Here is a 26,325-nt window from a genome sequence, read left to right as displayed (position 1 = left end):
AGGCTTATTCCTAAGGGGAGTAGAATATGTTAACTTTGGAATACCATTTTAGTTTATATAAAATGGCCCAATTAACATAATCCATTATTATTGAAATGCATTTCAATATATTTCAGTATATTGAATCATATCGGAAAGTGCCACAGTTCGCATATTCATTAATTTATGATCAAGCATAAAAATATATACGATGCTATGGATAATTATTTGAATGATATAAGTTGTAAACATTATAATTTAATTATATTAAAATATATGTATACATCTATATATATATATATATATATATATATATAATATATTATCTTTATGTAGATAATTTATATAATAAACTTACTTAAGTTCATATATATAGAATGTTAATTTTCTCCGTATGGTTAGTGTTAAAGTCCTACAACTATTCCATCATGATGGCTATGTATGGTACAATAACTTTTGCAAATACTCCGATCAGACATTATATTAGTAAATGCCCAATCTATGTGAGTTCCATGCTTAGTTGTACTACAATCTTTATTTAAAAGCGGTATTAGCCCCTTTCCAGTAAGCATTACCTCCGCTAAATTCCGAGAGGTTCGTCTACATATGTTAAAGTCTCCAACGATCAACATTTTGTTATTAGATTGTTGTATAAGTCCATCAATAGTGTCACATAAAATTTGCCGAAAAGAAGTTTCCGAAAAAGATGGATTCCTATAAACGACCACTAAACATATATCTTTATACTTTATAGCAATACACTGCATTGTTTTAGATCCTTGCGTATGGTCTTCTTTTATTAGGATTCTAACGTCTTTTGCTATTTCTGATCGTGAAAAAATTAGAATCCCCCTTTTATTTCTATCCCTACATAGGCCTTCTTCAACACAGTCAATTCTACTATTTCTGCAAATCCCGGGATACAACATGTTTCTTCGGGTAAAGTCCATGTCTCAACTAGACAAATAAAATTGCTGTTCATAATTGCGAAATCAGAAATAATATCGTCTTTATGAGCTCGAAAACTCTGAATATTTTGGTAAAAAATTTTAATTCCGATTTCATTAGAAGTTAGGAAATCATATTGCAATTTTAATCTTTTTGTATTGGATAACTTCTGTAATTCTAATTTGACTGGGTCACCATTCTGGAAAGGTTTGGGAGGATTAAATGTTCCAATGATGTACAAACCTGATGCATTTGTTGCTCTACTGCAGGCGACATAAAGAGCTGCTCTGGACATATTTTTGCGAGTGTGTACTCCAACTTTCTCGTATGTAGCGCCTTGACTCTTGTGAATTGTGATACCCTCTGCAACAACCAATGGAACTGGCGACGATCAATGCAGATTTGATCATTTCTTTTGAATTGAAATGATCTAATACACATTTCAATAGGAGTCCAAAGCGATTCTCTTGAATGGGGATTTCGTCTACGTGCATCTCTTCCGACATTTTCGTCTGAAAACATTAACCAAAGAGTTCTTGGGTTTGAGGTTCCTCTTTCAAAATCAATATCCATTAAAACTCCAGTAGCGCCATTAACCAAACCATCCGCTGTGTTGATATTGATGGTTATCATATATTTAGCTGATTGCTTCAATCGAAGTTCTAAAGGAAGACCTTGTGTTTCAGATGTTTTCAGCTTTTTGATATTGTTGAGTATATTTGCTCTTTGTTCAGGTTGCAAAGTGTTGCTTTTGACAATGTCGTATGCTTTAGAAGTAAATGCTTCGGTAGGCAATTGATTTAGTTTTAGTGTATTATAATGTTCGGCTTCATCGTTGGACATGAACAAATGAATAGCATCTGGTGGAACTTCATTTATACTCTGTACAATTCTTGATTTGAAAATATCAATGTCTTCATTTGTCATTTCACCGTTGGACATTCTATTAAGTGCTAATGCAAAACTTAAATCTTCCCTTTGACGCATTATTTCTGTCAATTCATAAAAATTGAAAAGATCCCATAACTGGGAACCTACAATAAGCCCATAAGGGTTTGAAGAGTTAGAACTAAAAATCCATCGATCGCCAACGGGTGGAAGTTGTTTTAAATCACCGAAGGCAATTATTGAAATACCACCAAATGGATTTGTATTCTTAAATATCTGTTTCAGGCGTGCATCAAGATAGCCTAGCATTCTTGATCCGACCATTGATATTTCATCAATAATGATCACATTCACATTAATCAATTTTGCAAGTATGGAGTTCACACTGTCGCTGCTCAGTGGCCGCAATTCGCCCGAAAATTGATTGATTGGAAGGGAGAAAAGAGCATGCAAAGTAGATCCTCCAATTCCGAATGCAGCTTTTCCGGTTGGTGCCGTCAGCAAAACTTTTGGTAAATCGGGATTACTACCAGGTATATTATTGAGCCTATGAGTAATAGACTGGTATATGGCTTTAATTAAACGGCTTTTGCCGACGCCAGCCCCACCTCCAACGTATTCATAAAAAGTTTTCTTTTCAACAACATTTTGCAAAATATGATGCACATATGCACGCTGTTTAACATTAAGTGTTCTGATATTTAATAGAAGCTCCTCTTCGCTTACTATTGGAGGTAACTTTATGAATCGTATGTCATCGTTAGATTCACTACCGTTATTATTCTCAACGTCAAAAATATTTATATTGTTATCAATCTCGGGTATTGCCAATGCACGGAACTCGTCATCAAGCATTTGAGACGCTATTGTGTTATCAATTGCATCATTAATAATGGCGTTATTGTCATCTTGTACTTGTAGCAAGATCTCGTCAAGTTCGCCTTCTTTAAATAAATCAAATTGCAATTGATTCTCTTCAATTGTGCGTTTATGAACCATACAGGTATTTTCGTTGTCATTTTCTAACAATTCTTCGACTTCGTTTCTCCATGGTAAATACAACATAACCAAAGATCGGAAATAATCGTCCCTATTTGTATTTACTTTAAAGGAAGGAAATCTTACAATTGCTGGCGCTTTCCTTTTATAAACATACCCTGAATTATTTTTTAGACGGATGGGAGCTCCAACGTGATCCATATTTGTCTCCTCATTCTCAAAATAATCATCATCTTGCTCTTCTTGAGGATGACATTTTCTTAACTTGCGAGAAAATACATAATAAGCTGCGAAGTATGCCAAACAAACATTTTCTAAAATGTCCGGTCGTTGGATATAGTGATCGAGAATATTTGTTTTGAAGATATTAGTCGAATCCCTTTCAAGATTTTGTAAATCTTGCTTCGATTTTATTATTCGTACACGTTTTTCAGGAGGAAATGTGTTAACGTATACTTCTGCGCTGCTGCATTGTGACAAATTCATGCCCAAAATGTTATAGGATGCTTCTTGGGCTGAAACTTCAGAAGCATTAATAAACTTATTTCCGATATGCTGAAGCCTCTCCTTAACAGAATAATTACCATTTCTTATTTCTGCCATGGCTTCTTGTAACAGCCTTGAAACACCTCTATTGGATTTGTTTATATAATTAACAATGTACGCAACGCAAGCATATGCATCCAAGACGAACTGAATGTCCATATTCGATTTCTGCATAGCTAAAATTTTTGGATTGAATGCATTTATTGCTCTATCCTTGAATGTTCTTTTTAAAAATATTTGTGGCTTCTTAATTGATGATCTTATAGCCATAATATATGCGTCTCTGTTTAAGTTAATTCTTTCGTGGGATATGAATTGTTCAAACGTTCAAGTTCGTCTATTTCATCATTAGATAAATTGGCGTTAAGTAATCTATTGATTTTGTCGAAATTTTCTTTGTGTACCTGAAGTTCATTTGAATCAATATCTTCAGAAAGCGGCAAAAGTATTTCAGTGTTTGGCATTGGGGGATACGGAATGTGGAAACGACAAAATTGTTGTCCACGAATTTCACGTTGGCATGATCTACTGTGGTTGTGACGCTGAACATTTATAAAATTGTGCACATCAGTAGTTGACGAATCTGTGGAAATAAACCTATCAATGAAACTTGTTACTGGCTCGAATGTCGTATGGTCTGAAATATTTATTTGAGGTGCATTATATAACCAGTATATTCCATGCAAATGAGGAGAACCCCGTTGTTGAAATTCTATTCTCCAGTAATATTTAATTACATTATGTTCCTGGAATATTCCGCCATCAGATTTGAAATATTTAAACAAATGCCTAATTCTCTGATCAAAATATCTCGAACATGTTATTGGATCTGCTCGAATAAGTACTTTTTTTTGAGTAGGAGATAGCTTCCATTTCACTTATGCCTTTTCCTTCCAATATTTTCACTAGAATTACTAATAATTCGGGCCACTGGGATTCGGCAGCAGACAACGTAATAAAAAATGTCGGAAGTCCAAACTGTCTTATCATGGCTAAAACTTTTCTCTTTTCTCCTTCCCAGTGAGCTGGCGAAGATCGTATGCCTTTCAAAATGTGATAACCGTCGTCATGTTGAACAAGATTGTGGATAACTTGATCATCCAAAACCTCAGCCGCCGTAAATTGTCTATTTCCAACCTTTTTCCTTAAGCAAGTAGAAATGCTGCTTTTAATGCGGGAAAACTCTTAATTTTTTATAAGAATACAAAATTTTGTCAACCCGTGCACACCGTCTGTCGTAACGTCGAACCTCAGACTTAATAATTTTTCCAATACTAGCACTACAATTTCTTTTAATACCGCAGTATATTGTAGGATAGGAAAGTTCCTCAGAATCCTCGTCCAAGAGCATATCTAACGGCCGCTGTCCTTCGCCGGGAGCCACGGAAATACGCTGCAATGGCATATTTTCTACAGGATTATTATCTAATAAAGTTTCTTGTGGGTTCACTTCTTCAATATCATCCTGTGCTAAATTATTATTTATTAATTGAGAGACTATCTGCGTCTTCCAAAGCAGAACTAACATTATTCAACCATTCCGCGGACTTATTATGTTTCGTATACAGTTCCCTGTATTTATGCAATCTTGCTGCCTCGTAAATTTTTGCTGGTCGTAAAACTTTGTTCATATTTTAGGCTAGCTTTAGATGAACTTGAACAACTTCATAAAGTTTCAATACACTGTTTTGTCTAATTGAATTGGTACATTAACATTACAGTTGGCTTGTATCCTAGGAAACAATTCGGGGAATTCGTGGCGACACGAATTGGGGTCATTCCTTGAGTTCTTGGAATCTCTGAAGAAGTGTGTCGCCACCTTTATGCGTTTCTCTAGGACAACCGCCAATGTGCACGTGTTACAAAATTTGTTAATGTACCAATTCAATTAGACAAAACAGTGAATGTACTTCCACAAAACTAATCAATTTACCTGATAAAGTTTCATGACAGAAATTACTTTATTAGATAATAATGTTAGTTCTGCTGAAGAAAACCTTTCGTTTCCAACGTGTGAAATGCAATTGCAGGCGTAAAAATTCCGTGGCTCCCGGTGAAGGACAGCGGCCGTTAGATATGCTCTTGGAAGGATTCTGAGGAACTTTCCTATCCTACAATATACTGCGGTATTAAAAGAAATTGTAGTGCTAGTATTGGAAAAATTATTAAGTCTGAGGTTCGACGTTACGACAGACGGTGTGCACGGGTTGACAAAATTTTGTATTCTTATAAAAAATTAAAGTTTTCCCCGCATTAAAAGCAGCATTTCTACTTGCTTAAGGAAAAAGGTTGGAAATAGACAATTTACGGCGGCTGAGGTTTTGGATGAGCAAGTTATCCACAATCTTGTTCAACATGACGACGGTTATCACATTTTGAAAGGCATACGATCTTCGCCAGCTCACTGGGAAGGAGAAAAGAGAAAAGTTTTAGCCATGATAAGACAGTTTGGACTTCCGACATTTTTTATTACGTTGTCTGCTGCCGAAATAGTTTATTAGTAATTCTAGTGAAAATATTGGAAGGAAAAGACATTACTGAAATGGAAGCTATGTCCTGAATCAAAAAAAGTATGATCTTATTCCACATGTTCGAGATATTTTGATCAGAGAATTAGGCATTTGTTTAAATATTTCAAATCTGATGGCGGAATATTCCAGGAACATAATGTAATTAAATATTACTGGAGAATAGAATTTCAACAACGGGGTTCTCCTCATTTGCATGGAATATACTGGTTATATAATGCACCTCAAATAAATATTTCAGACCATACGACATTCGAGCCAGTAACAAGTTTCATTGATAGGTTTATTTCACAGATTCCAACACTGATGTGCACAATTTTATAAATGTTCCGTCACAACCACAGTAGATCATGCCAACGTGAAACTTCAGGTACACAAAGAAAATTTCGACAAAATCAATAGATTACTTAACGCCAATTTATCTAATGATGAAATAGACGAACTTCGAACGTTTGAACAATTCATATCCCACGAAAGAATTAACTTAAACAGAGACGCATATATTATGGCTATAAGATCATCAATTAAGAAGCCACAAATATTTTTAAAAAGAACATTCAAGGATAGAGCAATAAATGCATTCAATCCAAAAATTTTAGCTATGCAGAAATCGAATATGGACATTCAGTTCGTCTTGGATGCATATGCTTGCGTTGCGTACATTGTTAATTATATAAACAAATCCAATAGAGGTGTTTCAAGGCTGTTACAAGAAGCCATGGCAGAAATAAGAAATGGTAATTATTCTGTTAAGGAGAGGCTTCAGCATATCGGAAATAAGTTTATTAATGCTTCTGAAGTTTCAGCCCAAGAAGCATCCTATAACATTTTGGGCATGAATTTGTCACAATGCAGCAGCGCAGAAGTATACGTTAACACATTTCCTCCTGAAAAACGTGTACGAATAATAAAATCGAAGCAAGATTTACAAAATCTTGAAAGGGATTCGACTAATATCTTCAAAACAAATATTCTCGATCACTATATCCAACGACCGGACATTTTAGAAAATGTTTGTTTGGCATACTTCGCAGCTTATTATGTATTTTCTCGCAAGTTAAGAAAATGTCATCCTCAAGAAGAGCAAGATGATGATTATTTTGAGAATGAGGAGACAAATATGGATCACGTTGGAGCTCCCATCCGTCTAAAAAATAATTCAGGGTATGTTTATAAAAGGAAAGCGCCAGCAATTGTAAGATTTCCTTCCTTTAAAGTAAATACAAATAGGGACGATTATTTCCGATCTTTGGTTATGTTGTATTTACCATGGAGAAACGAAGTCGAAGAATTGTTAGAAAATGACAACGAAAATACCTGTATGGTTCATAAACGCACGATTGAAGAGAATCAATTGCAATTTGATTTATTTAAAGAAGGCGAACTTGACGAGATCTTGCTACAAGTACAAGATGAGAATAACGCCATTATTAATGATGCAATTGATAACACAATAGCGTCTCAAATGCTTGATGACGAGTTCCGTGCATTGGCAATACCCGAGATTGATAACAATATAAATATTTTTGACGTTGAGAATAATAACGGTAGTGAATCTAACGATGACATACGATTCATAAAGTTACCTCCAATAGTAAGCGAAGAGGAGCTCCTATTAAATATCAGAACACTTAATGTTAAACAGCGTGCATATGTGCATCATATTTTGCAAAATGTTGTTGAAAAGAAAACTTTTTATGAATACGTTGGAGGTGGGGCTGGCGTCGGCAAAAGCCGTTTAATTAAAGCCATATACCAGTCTATTACTCATAGGCTCAATAATATACCTGGTAGTAATCCCGATTTACCAAAAGTTTTGCTGACGGCACCAACCGGAAAAGCTGCATTCGGAATTGGAGGATCTACTTTGCATGCTCTTTTCTCCCTTCCAATCAATCAATTTTCGGGCGAATTGCGGCCACTGAGCAGCGACAGTGTGAACTCCATACTTGCAAAATTGATTAATGTGAATGTGATCATTATTGATGAAATATCAATGGTCGGATCAAGAATGCTAGGCTATCTTGATGCACGCCTGAAACAGATATTTAAGAATACAAATCCATTTGGTGGTATTTCAATAATTGCCTTCGGTGATTTAAAACAACTTCCACCCGTTGGCGATCGATGGATTTTTAGTTCTAACTCTTCAAACCCTTATGGGCTTATTGTAGGTTCCCAGTTATGGGATCTTTTCAATTTTTATGAATTGACAGAAATAATGCGTCAAAGGGAAGATTTAAGTTTTGCATTAGCACTTAATAGAATGTCCAACGGTGAAATGACAAATGAAGACATTGATATTTTCAAATCAAGAATTGTACAGAGTATAAATGAAGTTCCACCAGATGCTATTCATTTGTTCATGTCCAACGATGAAGCCGAACATTATAATACACTAAAACTAAATCAATTGCCTACCGAAGCATTTACTTCTAAAGCATACGACATTGTCAAAAGCAACACTTTGCAACCTGAACAAAGAGCAAATATACTCAACAATATCAAAAAGCTGAAAACATCTGAAACACAAGGTCTTCCTTTAGAACTTCGATTGAAGCAATCAGCTAAATATATGATAACCATCAATATCAACACAGCGGATGGTTTGGTTAATGGCGCTACTGGAGTTTTAATGGATATTGATTTTGAAAGAGGAACCTCAAACCCAAGAACTCTTTGGTTAATGTTTTCAGACGAAAATGTCGGAAGAGATGCACGTAGACGAAATCCCCATTCAAGAGAATCGCTTTGGACTCCTATTGAAATGTGTATTAGATCATTTCAATTCAAAAGAAATGATCAAATCTGCATTGATCGTCGCCAGTTCCCATTGGTTGTTGCAGAGGGTATCACAATTCACAAGAGTCAAGGCGCTACATACGAGAAAGTTGGAGTACACACTCGCAAAAATATGTCCAGAGCAGCTCTTTATGTCGCCTGCAGTAGAGCAACAAATGCATCAGGTTTGTACATCATTGGAACATTTAATCCTCCCAAACCTTTCCAGAATGGTGACCCAGTCAAATTAGAATTACAGAAGTTATCCAATACAAAAAGATTAAAATTGCAATATGATTTCCTAACTTCTAATGAAATCGGAATTAAAATTTTTTACCAAAATATTCAGAGTTTTCGAGCTCATAAAGACGATATTATTTCTGATTTCGCAATTATGAACAGCAATTTTATTTGTCTAGTTGAGACATGGACTTTACCCGAAGAAACATGTTGTATCCCGGGATTTGCAGAAATAAGTAGAATTGACTGTGTTGAAGAAGGCCTATGTAGGGATAGAAATAAAAGGGGGATTCTAATTTTTTCACGATCAGAAATAGCAAAAGACGTTAGAATCCTAATAAAAGAAGACCATACGCAAGGATCTAAAACAATGCAGTGTATTGCTATAAAGTATAAAGATATATGTTTAGTGGTCGTTTATAGGAATCCATCTTTTTCGGAAACTTCTTTTCGGCAAATTTTATGTGACACTATTGATGGACTTATACAACAATCTAATAACAAAATGTTGATCGTTGGAGACTTTAACATATGTAGACGAACCTCTCGGAATTTAGCGGAGGTAATGCTTACTGGAAAGGGGCTAATACCGCTTTTAAATAAAGATTGTAGTACAACTAAGCATGGAACTCACATAGATTGGGCATTTACTAATATAATGTCTGATCGGAGTATTTGCAAAAGTTATTGTACCATACATAGCCATCATGATGGAATAGTTGTAGGACTTTAACACTAACCATACGGAGAAAATTAACATTCTATATATATGAACTTAAGTAAGTTTATTATATAAATTATCTACATAAAGATAATATATTATATAAATTATATATATATATATATATATATATAGATGTATACATATATTTTAATATAATTAAATTATAATGTTTACAACTTATATCATTCAAATAATTATCCATAGCATCGTATATATTTTTATGCTTGATCATAAATTAATGAATATGCGAACTGTGGCACTTTCCGATATGATTCAATATACTGAAATATATTGAAATGCATTTCAATAATAATGGATTATGTTAATTGGGTCATTTTATATAAACTAAAATGGTATTCCAAAGTTAACATATTCTACTCCCCTTAGGAATAAGCCTTGACGTGGCGGGGGAGCTGAGTACTTTCAAAACTGAAAGGAAACTAATTATTCCATTATATTTTAAAAGAAAAGAGGGTAAGAAAGCTTCAGCCCTACTCCCCCTAGGAATAAGCCGTGACGTGGCGGGGGAGCTGAGTACTTTCACAACTGAAAGGAAACCAATTATTCCATTAGAAGAAATGACCGTATAAAAGTTAAGCCCTAATCCCACATAGATCCTATACAACGGTAGTTTAGTAAATAGGCGGACCAATAATTAAAAAAAAATATTGTCTAGGCCCACATAACGTTCCCTCCAACCTTCTTTATTGTATGTTGTATATTTTTTTGTGCCTTTGTTACATTTATTATACCAAAACATTCGACGCAGTGTATTCTAGCTTTATTGGAAATAACAGTCAGTATAACTATGGTGGAGGGTATCCAAAGTTCGGCCCGGCCGAACTTACCGCTTTTTCACTTGTTAATATTGACCTATGTTCAAGGGTGCCGTATTAGCCCTCTTAATACGGTACCCAACAATTTTGAAACGTTTTTCAATTAAGTTGGTTCCAATTTGGTATTATGATTTCTCATAATGATAGTACCACATCTCCGCACGTATAATTATTAATATTGACCTATGTATATATTTTGGACACGTTTTTCAACCGAATTGGATGTAATTTTGTATTCTTATTGGATGTCAAATCTTACAACCCAAAGCATATCAATACTGATCTCTGTTTTACTATAGACCAATATAACGGTAACCCCACTATTAGGTGTTTTGAGAATTGCAATATCTTTTTCTAACGTATTTTTTGGTATGTTTAGGGTTCCAGGACTATGTGAAACATACGGAAACTTTAATGTGTCAATGTGAAATCGAAAAACTAAAATTTTTGGAGTAATAATAAAACTTTTTTGAAAAAATCCTGCAACAAATTCAAAATGCTAAAAAAAGTGCTAGGTGCTAGATCAATTTTTTTGATGCTAAACGAGTTTAAAAAGTGCTAAATCTAGCACTAAAAGTGCTAAATTGGCAACACTGCCTCCATCTATTGACTAAGTTTATACAAATATGGTGACGTATAACTTATGTCGTATTGTATACGCCATCCCGGTAAGTGATTAACATAAAACTGATTTTTCATTGCAATGTCCTTTGTATTTGGAAACATACACATGTTGTCTTTTCATTCAGTTTTCTAATATCGGTAGAAACATTAAATATATTAAAAAACTTTTCAAACATTTTTTTTAAATTTTGTTTTTATTAAAAGATAAACTTTCTACATGCCATACTATGACCTGGTTGTTTGTCCAAACTTATTTTGTTGTTGTAATTAAATTTTTTTGATAGTAAAACTTTAATGAACATTGACGGTTGTTTTTCAGTGTTGAATTCAGAGAGAGAGAGAGAGTAAAATTGATTTGTATGGTCAGCCATAGAATTTTACCGATAATAGACGGTATTTCATTAAGCATATTGCTTTTTAGGTAATATTTGTTTGCATAGCGGATTTTTAGTGCATATACCTGATACCAATTACTGATGGCAACACTTTTTTGAACTTATCTTTATTATCCCACAAGAATCAAACAACAAAATTTGCAACACCATATTTTATGGCTGTTTATCTTAAACTTTCCACTTAATGATAATAAATGGGAGAGCTCCACACAACCTGCCCTTAGCGGAAATTTCAAATGCCTGTTTTTTCAAAACGTATTTTTTTCATCACATTCCTTCTTATCTCCATGCAACATTCACGACCGGCTGGTTGGCTAGATAGCGGCAAACCCATAATTGAAATTCCAACTTAAAACTAATGTCCTGCACATCGACGTGCATTACAAAAATCCCGGCACCCACTCTGCTTTCCAACTCTTCTGTAACAGGAACTCTCGTAGTTAGTAGTTATTTATGCACTCTCCGGCTCTCTCTGTTAACGATGACTTCCACACAGCTTATCCTGTTTCCATTTCCCGTTTGTATTCCAGCGCATTGTGAGGCTGATTGTGTGTGCGTGAGTGGTACCATGGTTCCCTTTGTTCGCCATGAACTGCTTGAAAAAGTCACTTTAAAATTTATACAAACACCGGGGTGGAAGAACAAACAATGGTTATGGTCAGTTGTGGTACCTACGTTTAGGAATCTACACCAAGTTTTTGAATATTATCTCTAGTATGGTTAGTATATAAAAAATATATAGGTCCAGGTTTTAGGATGGCCTGCATATACTGGTGCATTTTTTGGATTCCCATTGAGTAGAAAATCTATATGCCAAAAATCAATATTTAGGACGTTTTTCATCCGACTTGGCTCTAATATGATTTTTCTGATTTAAGGAATTTCGAATGTACTCTAAGTTATGGTGTTATGTTTGGCCGGACGAACTTAACCACGCTTTTATTTATTCTATACAAATTTGACATTTTTGCTACACAAAATGAGGTTTAATACTTAGTTTTAGATTGTGATATTATCACAATCTAAAAAATCTATTACGCCTTCGCTTCTCTTCCATTCCCCTCCCTTTCTTTATTTTACATTCATAAAATGGATTGATGTAATCATGAAAGTGATTGCCCCCAATTTTTGTGTAATTGGTTCATGACCACTAAGTTTGCAAGCATCGTTGACGGCAGGACTATCCGAAAGCATTGTTGAAAGGTGATTCTAGCACTTCAACACCTCATCAATGCCCTTAATCTATTTCACTCCATTTGATTGTTGAGTTTCATCAAGAAACTGATTCCTATCTAAGAGCTTTTATGTTGGCTTTGTTTTACTCTTGACATCAATACAGTTATTCTGTTGTGGGAGTAAAAAATGAAAAGATTATACTGTGAGACAAAATCGAGATCATTGCCTGGTTGGTGAAAAACTACTATTGGGGATGAAAGACCTTGGTGAGTATATTATATTGTGATTTGTATCTCTGGTGCGTATGAGATTACATTTCGAATGTAATTTTCTGTAGAATAAATAATATTTATGTAGAACATTTCATCCTTCTAACTTCAGTCTTTTTGTGTCCTTTTCAGTCTTCATTTACTGAATCGGACTACAATTACCACAAGATGAAGATTTGCATCCTCAAAATATTTTACAGAAATGTTGCTCCTAAAATTTTACGTGGGGTTCTCAAAGACGATAAATCGGTATTTTAACGTTTTAATGGTCGTTAACGTTTAATGGTAACGTTTTAATTTCATTTTTTTTTTTTTTTTTGAATCGGATATTCAGATTCAGACAGCCAGGGTAATAATTTGCGATATTTGTATTTCTTAGTCTATTAAAGGTCAACAGCTCCATTTTCTAACCCTGGCATATTTTCAAATCTTTTTTCTCGAGGCGAGTACCTTTCATCGTGTAAAATATGTGTGCACATAATACTGGCCTCTAGAGCGACTAAAAATCTGAAAAAAATTAAGTTCTCGGTTCATATATGTATACAGTTTAACTTGAACGAAAATCACAGGCGTCGTCCTTGGCCATAACCGGAACTTCATATTCTGCCCTCTAGTGTGGTAATAATAAATAATACATGAATGCGTAAGCAACTGTACATATTTAAGTGTAACTACCACATCCGAGTACATACGAAAATATAATTCGTAACAATTTAAAAGTCAACCACTCTTCTTGGATACACTATCAACTATGTCCTATATGTATGTCCTTCAGGAGTGAATATATATGCTATCGAATAGAAATTTTGTAATTTTTCACACAAAAGTCTGGGTCCATTTGACCCGCTAAATATTGGCCGATCTTTATCAAAACAGGTATGGTTATTCTTTGGCCCGACCCCCTTCTCCATTTAAAAATCGCAATGTTTGGGCCATAATTGCGGCCTCTTTAGTGACCAAAAAATCCGACAAAATGAAGTATTTGATCCATTTCATCGTCTAAATAGTAATCGATCTTTACCAACAACAATAGGGGACTTCAGTGGCCAGAACCCATCCTCCATGCTAAATTTCATGAAGATTAGCTCATAACTGTAGCTCGTGTTTACAAATTATAATGAACAGACGGACGGACACACATGTCTAAATCGACTCAGCTAGTCGAGATATGACGATCGGTATACTTAAAGGTAGGTGCAGGACCACTATTTCGCGGCGTTACAAACATTTGGGACAGCACAATCCTATAATACCCTAACAACATAGTTGTGTAGGGTATAAATACTCGATTTAAAAATGTACTTCAACCTTCAGGACTTCCCAAATGTCCTTTAAATATTTGTATGCGTGCAATCCCTCTATCTTTAAATGTTATTGAATTCTGCATTTGTAAGATTACACTATGAATATTTCAAATCCGTGTAATCCGTGTAAATATGTGAGTGTATGTGTGTCTCGATGTGTGTGTGTAAAATATATTTTGAAATATGTATTGTTGAAATTGTGGCTCTATGTTATGAACTCTAAAAAGTTAATGGGCAATTTTTAAGTGCACCCACACACAGACACTCAGGTATTGCGTCCTAATCTCTGAACACTTAAGGGCAATGTTGTTGCCACAGCTCAGGCAGAATGTGCACGAAATTTCATAAATTCTACAGAACTTATTTGCATAAGTGTTTCGAAGTAAGTAAGAAGGCGGTGGAGTGGGCAATGTTGAGTTTAGTTGGTCATATATTGTGCCTGGTGATGTTATTGGTGTTTCCATGGAACGACATTTATTTCATATTTTATAAATATTTATTGCCTTTTCAGTAATATGTTGTCGGCTGCAAGGCAAACATTCTAACTTATGTTTCGATAAAAATCGATGACAAACATTTTGTGATTGATGATACTTCTGGGTGATCACTTTCATTTAAAAATGGTTTCTGAAGTGGATATGCTGTCATAAAAAATGAACTTGAGTTACATATGTAATTATTTTCACAGTTCACCAAATGTGAGTTACACCGTTTAGCATTTCACGCTACCTTTTGAATTATTGAAAACAAACATACATACGTAAATATCCAAAGAGCAAAATGTCCATCTAGACGGATGAATGGATTGCTTGACAATAATTGTCAATTAAGATTCGAAAAGCATTTCAAATAAAATTTTTCCAAGGCATTGATGGCCAGTATCATTCTAGTAGTCATTCAACTGTCAGGCGGTCTCCTTGCACTCAATTGTAAATATTTAATTTTTATTTTAGACGTTGTCGGCATCAGGTCATTTCAAATTTATTTGTTTGTACAGATGCTGAAATGTTTTGAAATGTGGTTTTTCTTTATGGACTAATTAATGAAATATCATAAATATTGACCACAATATCTCTGTGTGTATGGTTTATTAATTTGGATTTATGTCATTATGGAATACACAGGAAGAAAATGCAGTGCAAATTTTTATATAATTAAATTTGTCGATATTTTTCCTATTCAGAAATAATTAAATCTTATGTTTGGGTTTATGTTTTATATCCTACACAACTATGTTGTCCCCAAGAGTTTGTAACGCTGCGAAATATTGATCATAGACCCATCCGATACCGATCGTCATATCTCAACTAGCTGAGTCGATCTAGACATGTGTGTCCGTCCGTCTGTCTATTATAATTTGTAAACACAATATAGACCACAGTTACGGGTCAATCATCGCGAAAATTTTGGTCGAAGTAGACCCCAATTGGTTTTGGCAACGATCCGTTAATATTTATACCCTACACAACTATGTGGTCAGGATATTATAGCTTTGTGCAGCCCCAAAAGTTTGTAACGCCGCGAAATATTGGTCCTAGACCCACCTTTAAGACATGTGTGTCCGTCCGTCCGTCGGTCCGTCTGTCCATTGTAATTTGTAAACACGATACAGGCCACAGTTATGGACCAATCTTCACGAAATTTTGCATGTTGGATGGGTTCTGGCCAATGAATTGTTTTTGGGAAAGATCGGTCAATATTTAGGGGATGAAATGGACCAAATACTCCAGAGGCCGTAATAATGGCCCGAACATCGTGAAATTTTGCATGGAGAAGGGGATCGGGCCAAGGAATAAGCATGCCTGTTTTGATAAAGATCGGTCAATATTTAACGGGTCAAATGGACCCTGACTTTTGTGTAAATAATGACAAAATTGATAAAGGTGTCTATGTGTTATGATATTGTTTAGTATCACTACTACCCCACTAAAAAGCGAAAATGTCGCGCTGATCACTTTGGAATGTTCCATGAGGTTGCAGTTACGGTCAAGAACGACGCTTATAATTTTCGGTAATGTTGAGATGACATTTAGTGGGTTCAAGATTTTCTAGTCGCTCTAGAAGCCAGTCATCATATTTTACACGGCGAGAGGGATTTTACCAAATATATAGAACGACTGTTTAGATGATAATCGGTCCAAAAGTGACCATATTTTTGCACCCTTAACCAGGGTATACAGGGTATTATGTCGTTGTGCATATATTTGTAACAGGCAAAAGGAAACGAGATGGACACATGGTTCCTTTTGAGAATACGAATAGAATAACTTTCTGAGTCGATTTATGCATGTCCATCCGCCCGCCTGTCCGCCTATAAACAAAGTACAGGTCGCATTTATGATCCGATTTGGATGAAATTTGGCAGAAGTCACTTATTTGCCCAAGGACGGACCCTATTGAAATTGAAGAAAATCGGATCAGATTTAAATATAGCTCCCATATATATTTTCGTCCGATTTTATGTAAATGGTGCTCCAAAGTCTTCACATATCTTTCGATTTGCACAAAATTTGGCATAGGGTACTGAATTAGGTCCAGAATGATGTGTGCTAAGTTTCAAGAAAATTAGTTCAGATTTAGATATAGCTCCCATATAGTTTCGCCCGATTTTAGGTAAACAGTCTACTAAAGTCCCTACATAACTTCCGATTTGCACGAAATTTGGCACAGAGTAATGAATAAGGTCTAGAATGATGTTTCGTGAAAATCGGTTCAGATTTAGATATAGCTCCAATATATAGTTTCGCCCGATTTAAGGTTAATTGTGTACCAAAGTCCCTATATATCTTTCGATTTGCTCAGAGTAATGAATAAGGTCGACAATGATGTGTGTTAAGTTTCGTGAAAATCGGTTCAGATTTCTATATAGCTCCCATATATATCTTCGCCCGATTTAAGGTAAATGGTGCACCAAAATCCCTATATATCTTTCGATTTGCACGAAATTTGGCATACTGTACTGAATTGAGTCAAGAATGATGTGTGTCAAGTTTCAAGAAAATCGAATCGGATTGAGATATAGCTCCCATATACATTTTCGTCCGATTTAGGGTAAATGGGGCACCAAAGTCCATATATGTCCTTCAGTTTGCACGAAATAGCACACTGAATTGAGTCTAGAATTACGTATGTTAAGTTCTATGAAAGTCGGTTCAGATTTAGATATAGCTCCTATATATGTTTTCGCCTAATTTTATGTTAATGGAGCACCAAAGCCGATATATATCTTTCGATATGAACGAATTTCTAAATAGCGTACTGAATTAATGATGTGTGCTAAGTTTCGTAAAACTCGGTTCAGATTTAAATATAGCTCCCATATATATTTTCGCCCGATTTAATATAAATTGTGCACTAAAGAAAAAAAATTTGTACTATGTACTGAAGTTACTATAAGCTTTCGTGTGTCAAGTTTTTTTTTTTGAAATTGGTTCTGATTCATATATATTAGCTCCTATATATACTTTCGTCCGATTTTAAGTATATTGTGCACTAAATATCTATAGCTAGGCCGATTGACACAATGCACTGAAATTAATATAAATCAAGTTTTCTTGAAATCGGTTCAGATCCAGAAATATCATAGTTTCCATATATAATTTCGACCTATTGATGTTTAATGTACATCGAATAATAAATAGATGCCTGATTGATATTACAAAATTTAGAATATGTGGTAGAATAGCACGTGTGGGGATTGATCTAAGTCGGTTTACATTTATATATAGATCACATGTTTTCGTATCATATAGTCCGCCCAGTCCGACTTTACTACTTTCCTCACTAGTTATTTTCTGGCGTAAATATTCCAGGGTTAGAAAGTGGAGCTGTTGACTTATAATCGGTCAAAAGGGTGCAAACATCCACACATTCATATGATCGTGGTTCTAAGTGTTCGACATTGGTATGTTGGGGTGGTGTTGGAAAAACATGTGGTTTTTATCAAATGTTGAAACAATGGTTTATGGCGGACGGGTCATAAACTGGACCATTGATGGTCAGGACTGAGGCACCGATAACAATGAACGGTTAAAAGGCTTTTATAGTCGACACTGTTGCTTATGGGCTATTTGTGAGAGTGTGTGTGTAAACGACATGTTGTTGCTGTTGATGGCATTCATATGATTATGCCTCTGATGTCTGCCCAGAGGCTGCCGCTATGTGGATAATGAGATTTTTTGTTTCTGAAATACGTCTTAATTTTTTTGGGGGCAAAGTGAAATGTTTACTTGTCCGGCACAAGCCTAACAGAACACAAGGCTTAGGGTTCATCATGAAGAAAAGGATGATTACGAAAAATTTGTTGTCATCATGATTAGCACGAAATAATAATCGTATTATGTGGGTTAGGCGGGATTTATATCCATATTGAGTCGACAGGAATTGGAAGACACTTTGTGGATATCTTTATACGAGATGAAGAGAAAAGTTAATATCAGTTTCAAAATGACACATAATTATTTTTATTAATCCCCCCAAAGGGTTAACTCTAATCTCTAGAATTATTATTTTCAAAATTTCGTTCCCCCTCCCCCCAAGAAATCTATCATATCTTTTAAATAATTCTTTTAATTTGAAACTTTTACCTTCTTACAAAATCCCTCGATGCTTCTTGATTATTATTCCATTGCCATGTTCGGAATTTGATCATTATTTTTATTTGCAAGCCGGAAAAATATGCAACACGTATTGCTCGAAAGCCAATGATATCTATGAAGAGATTTTATTTTGTTACCAAAACAATGTAATAGAACGTGCAACACTTTGCAAAGTTGTTATGCCAATATCTTTGGCAGCGGTAACAAATTGCTGGGAGACAGCTCTATATGTGGCAGCAACAGCAACTGGAAGAAAGGAAATAAAATTCCAACATATGTTGAATGAAGAACAAAAAAACATGGTCATAGTTAGCTTTAAGAAGAGTCTCTTCTAAAAAAACTTAAATTCTTTAAAGTGGCCCATAGTTCCGTGTAGGCCACCTAAGAGGAATTCAAACTGCGTCCCTGTTCGCAGCTGCAAATAAAATTACACACTGTTGCTCTTCGAAAAATGTTTGCGTGCTAAGAATTTTCCACAAAAGAAGTAAATTTACTTCGATTCGAGCAAACAATTTCATATCAATTGATTTTCAATTCAAATAGAGACAAATAAATTTTAGAAATATTTTTGGAAGGACTACAGACGAGGATTTCATTTTTTTCATCCTATACCCAACAATGCCTATTTTTTTAAAGAATATTTTTTCCAAGGACCAACAAGGTGTGGATTTTTAAAGAATATTTGTTCCAAGGACCAACAGGGCGTGGATTTTTATACCCTCCACCATAGTATGGAGAGTATATTAATTTTGTCATTCCGTTTGTAACACATCGAAATATTTATTTCCGACCCTATAATGTATGTATATTCTTGATCAGGGTAAAATTCTAAGACAATTTAGCCAAGTCCATCCGTCCGTCTGTTGAATTCTTCTGAAGTAATTGAGATAGGGTGCTGAAATTTTGCACAAAGTTGTCTTTTGTCTGTAGGCAGGTCAAGTTCGAAGATGGGAAATATGGGCCAACGTTTAGGCATAGCTACCATATAAGGGTATCTCCCAATTTTCGGTATTTTGAAGTTCCTGAGCGTGTTTTCAACCGAATTCGCTGAAATTTGGTACTTTGAGCTCTTATTGGGAAGCAAATCTCCCTACTAAAATTTATAAATATAGGTAAATTTTTGCTGGTACCCCCTATATAACGGTACCCCTCAATTTTCGGCATTTTGGGGTTCTTGAACGGGTTTTTCCACCGAGTTCGCTGAAATTTGCTACATTGGGTTTTTATTGGGTACCAAATGTGTCCACAAAAAATTATTAATATAGGTCCACTTTTTCTGGTAGTCCCCATATAACGGTACCTCCTAATTTTCAGTATTTTGGTGGTTTTTATTGTATTTTTCCGCCGAATTAGCTGTAATTTAATATTTTGAGTTCTTAATAGGTACCAATTCCCCAAAATATAGGTCCATTTTTTTGGATAGCCCCCATATAAGGGAACCCCAAATTTTCGGTATTTTGGGGGTCTTGAGCGCGTTTTTTAACCGAATTTGCTGCAATTTGGTATTTTGTATCGGGTAACGTTTTGAGTTTGGTTCTGAGACTCTGTTGTAATCATTTCACCTGTGGAGGATAGCGAAATAAAAAAAATTAGAACTATAACCGCATTTAGACCTAGCCCCTGTGTGGAGGTTCCAGAAGGAGTGGACCGATATTCCCCATCTTCGAATTTGAACTAAGTTAGGAAGAAATAATAAGATGCGCAAAGTTTGGATGAAATTTTAATTTTCTGAAACGGATTTGGTCCAAAGAAACATGGGGCCTAGAAACAATATTTCGGTGAGGCACATTTTCATCGTGTTAAAAGGTATACACCCTCATTAGCCATAAGGCTAAGGGTATAATTATCCATTAAAAATTTCTGAAATTTGTATTATGGCTTACATAATGCGTTTTTAGAAATTTCGGTATAGATCCACTTTTTGGTATGTTCCCTATATTTACATTTCTATTACCTGACAGTATATCTATGTTATAGGGTATCCAAAGTTCGGCCCGGCCGAACTTATCGCTTCTTCACTTGTTTATTTTCGGTAGCAAAGCATCAAATCAAAACAATAATATTTTCTTATCAATAAAATGCAACAACTTGTTTTGATTGCTAAAAATATTCCCCCTAGCATATGCAACAATTATTTATTTATGTGTGAATCCCAAAGGTATGCTGGCCAAAGTTTATGCATTTTCAATGCATATTTGTAGAAAGCTCTTAGTGAAATTTTTGCATGGATAAAAGTCATTAAAAATATATCTTGGCAAATGGATACATTTCTCCATAAAGTATTGCATAGTTGAATGTTTATTATAAGCCTAATAGTATGCTTTTGGAAATTTTTATATTTTTTCTGCACTTATAGGTTTTTCTCAAAATAGGATTTACCTGCTAGACCAGCACTTCGAGTAATAATAATTTATTTCAAAAGAAACAAAATTATTTATATAGTAATATTTATGAACTACCTTGAATATGTCCTACATCTGTCAATTATGTATATCTAATAGAACAAAATATCCTTGCTTGCCTTTTAATGGCCATTATAAAAATAATAATCCCATAATGACATCTTACGGAAAAAATCAGCAGCTCACATTAAAAATTGAGTGTTCATTATGGCAACATATTTTATCGGAAACGAATTAAATTATTTCCTCGAAATGTATCCACTCAGTTGACGTCTCCCCCTCTCTCACACACTCTTCACTGCATTATTGGTATTATTCTCAGTACTCTGTTTTGTTTCGTATCCTGTTTAACATTTAAATTGCATTGTCACGTTAACTATAATTCAATTTCTTTTGCCAGTCTCTTTATTTTCCGGTAGCAGTGAATTTTTATTTTCATTTTTTGGCAACTTCCAAAAACAGAAAAAACGGGCGGAGTCAGATAAGAAGATGAACAATATTTGGACCAAACAAGAAGTAAGGGAATAGAAGAAATGGAATATAATGTTGAAACTATAATATGATTATGGTGCTGATATGCTCTTTAATGTCAGTTAAGACTTCTGTTGTTGTGTTTTTCCTGTGTACTTCGTAGTGAATATGTCTTCGACATTGTCCATTGGCTGTCGACTTATGGTGGGATTTTTGCGGGTCACGACAGTAAGACAGCACATATGGGGGAGGGAATTTAATATATTTTTTAATAGAGAGAAGTAAAGGAAAACCACACACAAAAAATTAAGTTTTCGGTCCACTTCATCCCAAATTGATTATCTGATCATCACCGAAAATTATAGGCGTTGTCCTCGACCATACCTGGAACCTCATGGAACAGTTCAAAGCGATCAGCGCCATATTTCCACCCTCCAGTGTGGCAATGGGTTACTAAATAATATCTGAATATGTAAGCACCTGTAAATATTTACATTTACCTCCCACATCCGAGTACATACGACAATATAATTCGTATAAAATCAAAGGTCAAGCACTCCTCTTGGATATACTATCAACTATTCGGGTCTATGTGTTCAGGAGTAAATATATACGCCATAGAATACAAATTTTGTAATTTTTCACACAAAAGTCAGGGTCCATTTGACCCGCTAAATGATGACCGATATTTATCAAAACAGGCATGCTTATTATTTGGGCCGATTCCCTTCTCCATGTAAAAAACAGCCATGTTTGGGCCATAATTGCGGTCTCTGGAGCGACCACAAAATCAGACAAAAATAATGTTTTTGGTCCATTTCACCAAACCGATCTTTAAAAACAATAGGGGTCTTCATTGGCCAGAACCCATCCAACATGCAAAATTGGTCCATAACTCTCGCCTGTATCGTGTTTACAAATTATAATGTGCAGACGAACGGACGGACACACATGTCTAGATCGACTCAGCTAGTCGAGAAATGACGATCGGTATTCTCAAGGGTGGGTCTAGGACGAATATTTCGCGGCGTTGCACAAAGCTACTATACCCTGACAACATTGTTGTGTAGGGTGTAATGATGACGAGGTATGTGAAAATCCACGCCTTATTGGTCCTTGGAAAAATTATTCTTTAAAAATCCACGCCTTGATGGACCTTGGAAAAAATATTCTTTTAAAAATACACGCATGTCTTTGGAAAAAAATAGTTTTAAACTCTCCCTCTTCCAATTTTCCTTTTGTATTGAAGTTTTGGGTCCTTACTAACACTCTTACAGTTAAAGGTTTATTTCTGCCATAACCCAGTTGTACAAAAAATATCAATTGTCTGCTATTATATAGTTATAAGATAGTTATAGTTATAAAATAGCTGTTCTCGGTACGAAAGACCATTTGGAAACAATGCTTGGCAAAAAAAAAACCAGTAAGGAAAGTAGTAAAGTCGGACGGGGCCGACTATATGATACCCTTCACCACTATGGGTATATTAAACAGAACTATTAACATGAAATATATATGGGAGCTATATAGACCGATTTTCTCGAAACTTGGCAGACATCACTCTAGGCTCAATTCAGTACGTTATGCCAAATTTCGTGCAAATCGAAGGATATATAGGGACTTTGGTGCACCATTTACATGAAATCGGACGAAACTATATATGGGAGCTATATCTAAATCTGAACCGGGCCCCCAGGGCTCCCCCCTGTGTACGTCCCTGATGGCAGGTATATATAAATCTGAACCGATTTTCTCAAAACTCGGCAGACATCACTCTAGGAACAATTCAGTACGTTATGCCAAATTTCGTGCAAATCGAAAGATATATAGGGACTTTGGGGCACCATTTACATGAAATCGGACGAAACTATATATGGGAGGTATATCTAAATCTGAACCGATTTTCTTAAAACTTGGCAGACATCACTCTAGACTCAATTCAGTACGTTATGCCAAATTTCGTGCAAATCGAAAGATATATAGGCAAAATTGGTGCAAATCGAAAGATATATAGGGACTTTTGATGCACCATTTACATGAAATCGGACGAAACTATATATGGGAGCTATATCTAAATCTGGACCGATTTTCACGAAACTTGGCAGACATCATTCTAGACCTAAATGATTAGGCTGTACTAAATTTCGTGCAAATCGAAAGATATATGTGGACTTTGGTGCACCATTTACATGAAATCGGACGAAACTATATATGGGAGCTATATCTAAATCTGGACTGATTTTCATGAAACTTGGCAGACATCATTCTAGACCTAAATGATTAGGCTGTACCAAATTTCGTGCAAATCGAAAGATATATGTGGACTTTGCTGCACCATTTACATGAAATCGGACGAAACTATATATGGGAGCTATATCTAAATCTGGACCGATTTTCATGAAACTTGGCAGACATCATTCTAGACGTAAATGATTAGGCTTTACCAAATTTCGTGCAAATCGAAAGATATATAGGGACCGTTTACATTAAATCGGTTAAATATATATATGGGAGCTATATCTAAATCTGAACCGATTTTTCCCAATTTCAATAGGGTTCGTCCTTAGGCCGAATAAGTTTACTAGTGTTGCAGATGATGCTATGCAAATTCCGACAACGACAACGACGGCGACATTCATTTGTGTATGACAATGCGGTTTTACTAATGCAAGACAAAAGGTGGGATTTTGTCATGCCAAATAGACAATGGGACAAAGGACTGTGTCAACAATGAATAATACGGCAGGATCTAATACATAGACATATTGTACATGTGTTTTACAGGCAAAACCGTTGTTAGCTACTAAAAGATAGTTAGGTGTACATGTGACAATGCGGGTTATCCTGCCACCAAATTACATTGTTTTCAAAATATACGAATTTTTAATGGGAATAAAAAATATTTTTAAACATTCACGCCTAGATCATGAAAAAATATTTTTAAATATCCACATTTATGGTTGGACCACAAAAAAAAATATTGGCAAAAATATACGCCTATTGCCAGTAAGGAAAGTAGTAAAGTCGGACGGGGCCGACTATATGATACCCTTCACCACTTTGGGTATATTCAACAGATGAATCCCAACAGACGTCGCATTTTTTAAAGGACCAGTAAAAAGAATTGGATCCATAAACATGTCATTCTGCAACCGATACTAAATGTTTCATTTGGTCAGATATAGAAGCTATATCTAAATCTGAACTGATTTCAGGAAACCTAACACATCATTCTAGACCTAACTCAGTACGCTATGCCAAAGTTCGTGCAAATCGAAAGATATATTGACTATGGTGCACCATTTACCTTAAATCGGACGAAAATGTATATGGGAGCTATATCAAAATCTGAACCGATTTCAAGAAACCTAACACATCATTCTAGACCTAACTCAGTACCCTATGCCGAATTTCTTGCAAATCGAAACATATATAAAGACTTTGGTGCACCATTTACCTTAAATCGGACGAAAATGTATATGGGAGCTATATCTAAATCTGAACCGATTTTCACGAAACTTAACACACATCATTCTAGACCTAATTCATTACGCTGTTCCAAATTTCGTGCAAATCGAATGATACTAAGGCACTTTAGTGCACCATTTACATTAAATCGGACGAAAATATATATGGGAGCTATATCCAAATCTGAACCGACTTTCACGAAACTTTGCACACATCATTCTAGACCTAATTCATTAAGCTGTGCCAAATTTCGTGCAAATCGAAAGATATAAAGGGACTTTGGCGCACCATTTACATTAAATCGGACGAAAGTATATATGGGAGCTATATCTAATAAATCATAAATCAAATAAATGAGCTGTGCCAAATTTCATTTAAATCAGATTATGAATGCGACCTATACTTTGTTTACAATATAACATGGACAAACAGACGGACAGACATTAATCGACTCAGAATATGATTCAATGCATATTCTCAAAAGGAACTATGGGTCTATCTTGATTCTTTTTGCCTGTTACAAACATATGCACAAAGACATAATACCCTGTACCACAGTGTGGTGAAGGGTATAAAAATCCACGCATGTAGGTCACCGAAAAAAATTATTCTTAAAAACCCACGCCTGTAGGTCATTGAAAAAAATTATATTTAAAAATCCAGTAGTGTTTGGCGGGTTATTTGGGATACCATTTGTATTTTGTTTTTGCAAAATAGTCAGGCTTAATCCCAGTTTGTTGTTTTTATAAAAAACAACTATTTATTAGTGGGGAATGTATGGCATTGTCCGCCGAGGGGTAAGGCAGGGAAGACTATAGTTTCGGATCTCGCCACTGATCCTCATCAGTTCCCTTAGTTTTTTGTTGGGATACTCTCCCCAGAAGCTATTAATAGCTTCTTTACAAAAAAGAAAAAATCTTTAATAATCCACGCTTTCTTGGTCCTTCGATAAATTATTTTTTAAAAATCCACGCCTTATTGATCCTTGAAAAATTTTTCTTTGAAAATCCACGGCTTGTTGGTCCTTGGCAAAAATATTCTTTAAAAATCCACGCCTTTAGGCTTACGGAAATTTGTTCTTAAAAACAACACGATCTGTTGCTGGGAAGGACCATGGACAAAATATTTTCAAAAAATCCCTTCGACCTG

At 35.2% G+C, this 26,325-nt stretch overlaps 1 protein-coding gene across 1 annotated transcript; it reads left to right on the top strand.

Annotated features, from left to right (window-relative positions):
- Positions 1-7,143: 7,143 nt before the first annotated feature.
- On the top strand, positions 7,144-8,854 carry LOC133324078 (uncharacterized; the record flags this gene model as incomplete). The annotated part of the gene is made up of 1 exon (XM_061532964.1): positions 7,144-8,854. A coding segment is annotated over exon 1 (1,711 nt), but the record flags the coding sequence as incomplete, so codon positions are not given.
- Positions 8,855-26,325: the final 17,471 nt, after the last annotated feature.

This window comes from Musca vetustissima, unplaced genomic scaffold (genome assembly GCF_032173495.1).
Source record: "Musca vetustissima isolate MV318-11 ecotype Yass unplaced genomic scaffold, APGP_CSIRO_Mvet_v1 utg29159, whole genome shotgun sequence".
Classification (NCBI taxonomy): domain Eukaryota; kingdom Metazoa; phylum Arthropoda; class Insecta; order Diptera; family Muscidae; genus Musca; species Musca vetustissima.
Note: the sequence above shows the minus strand (reverse complement) of the source record. Positions and strands in the feature narration are given on the sequence as shown.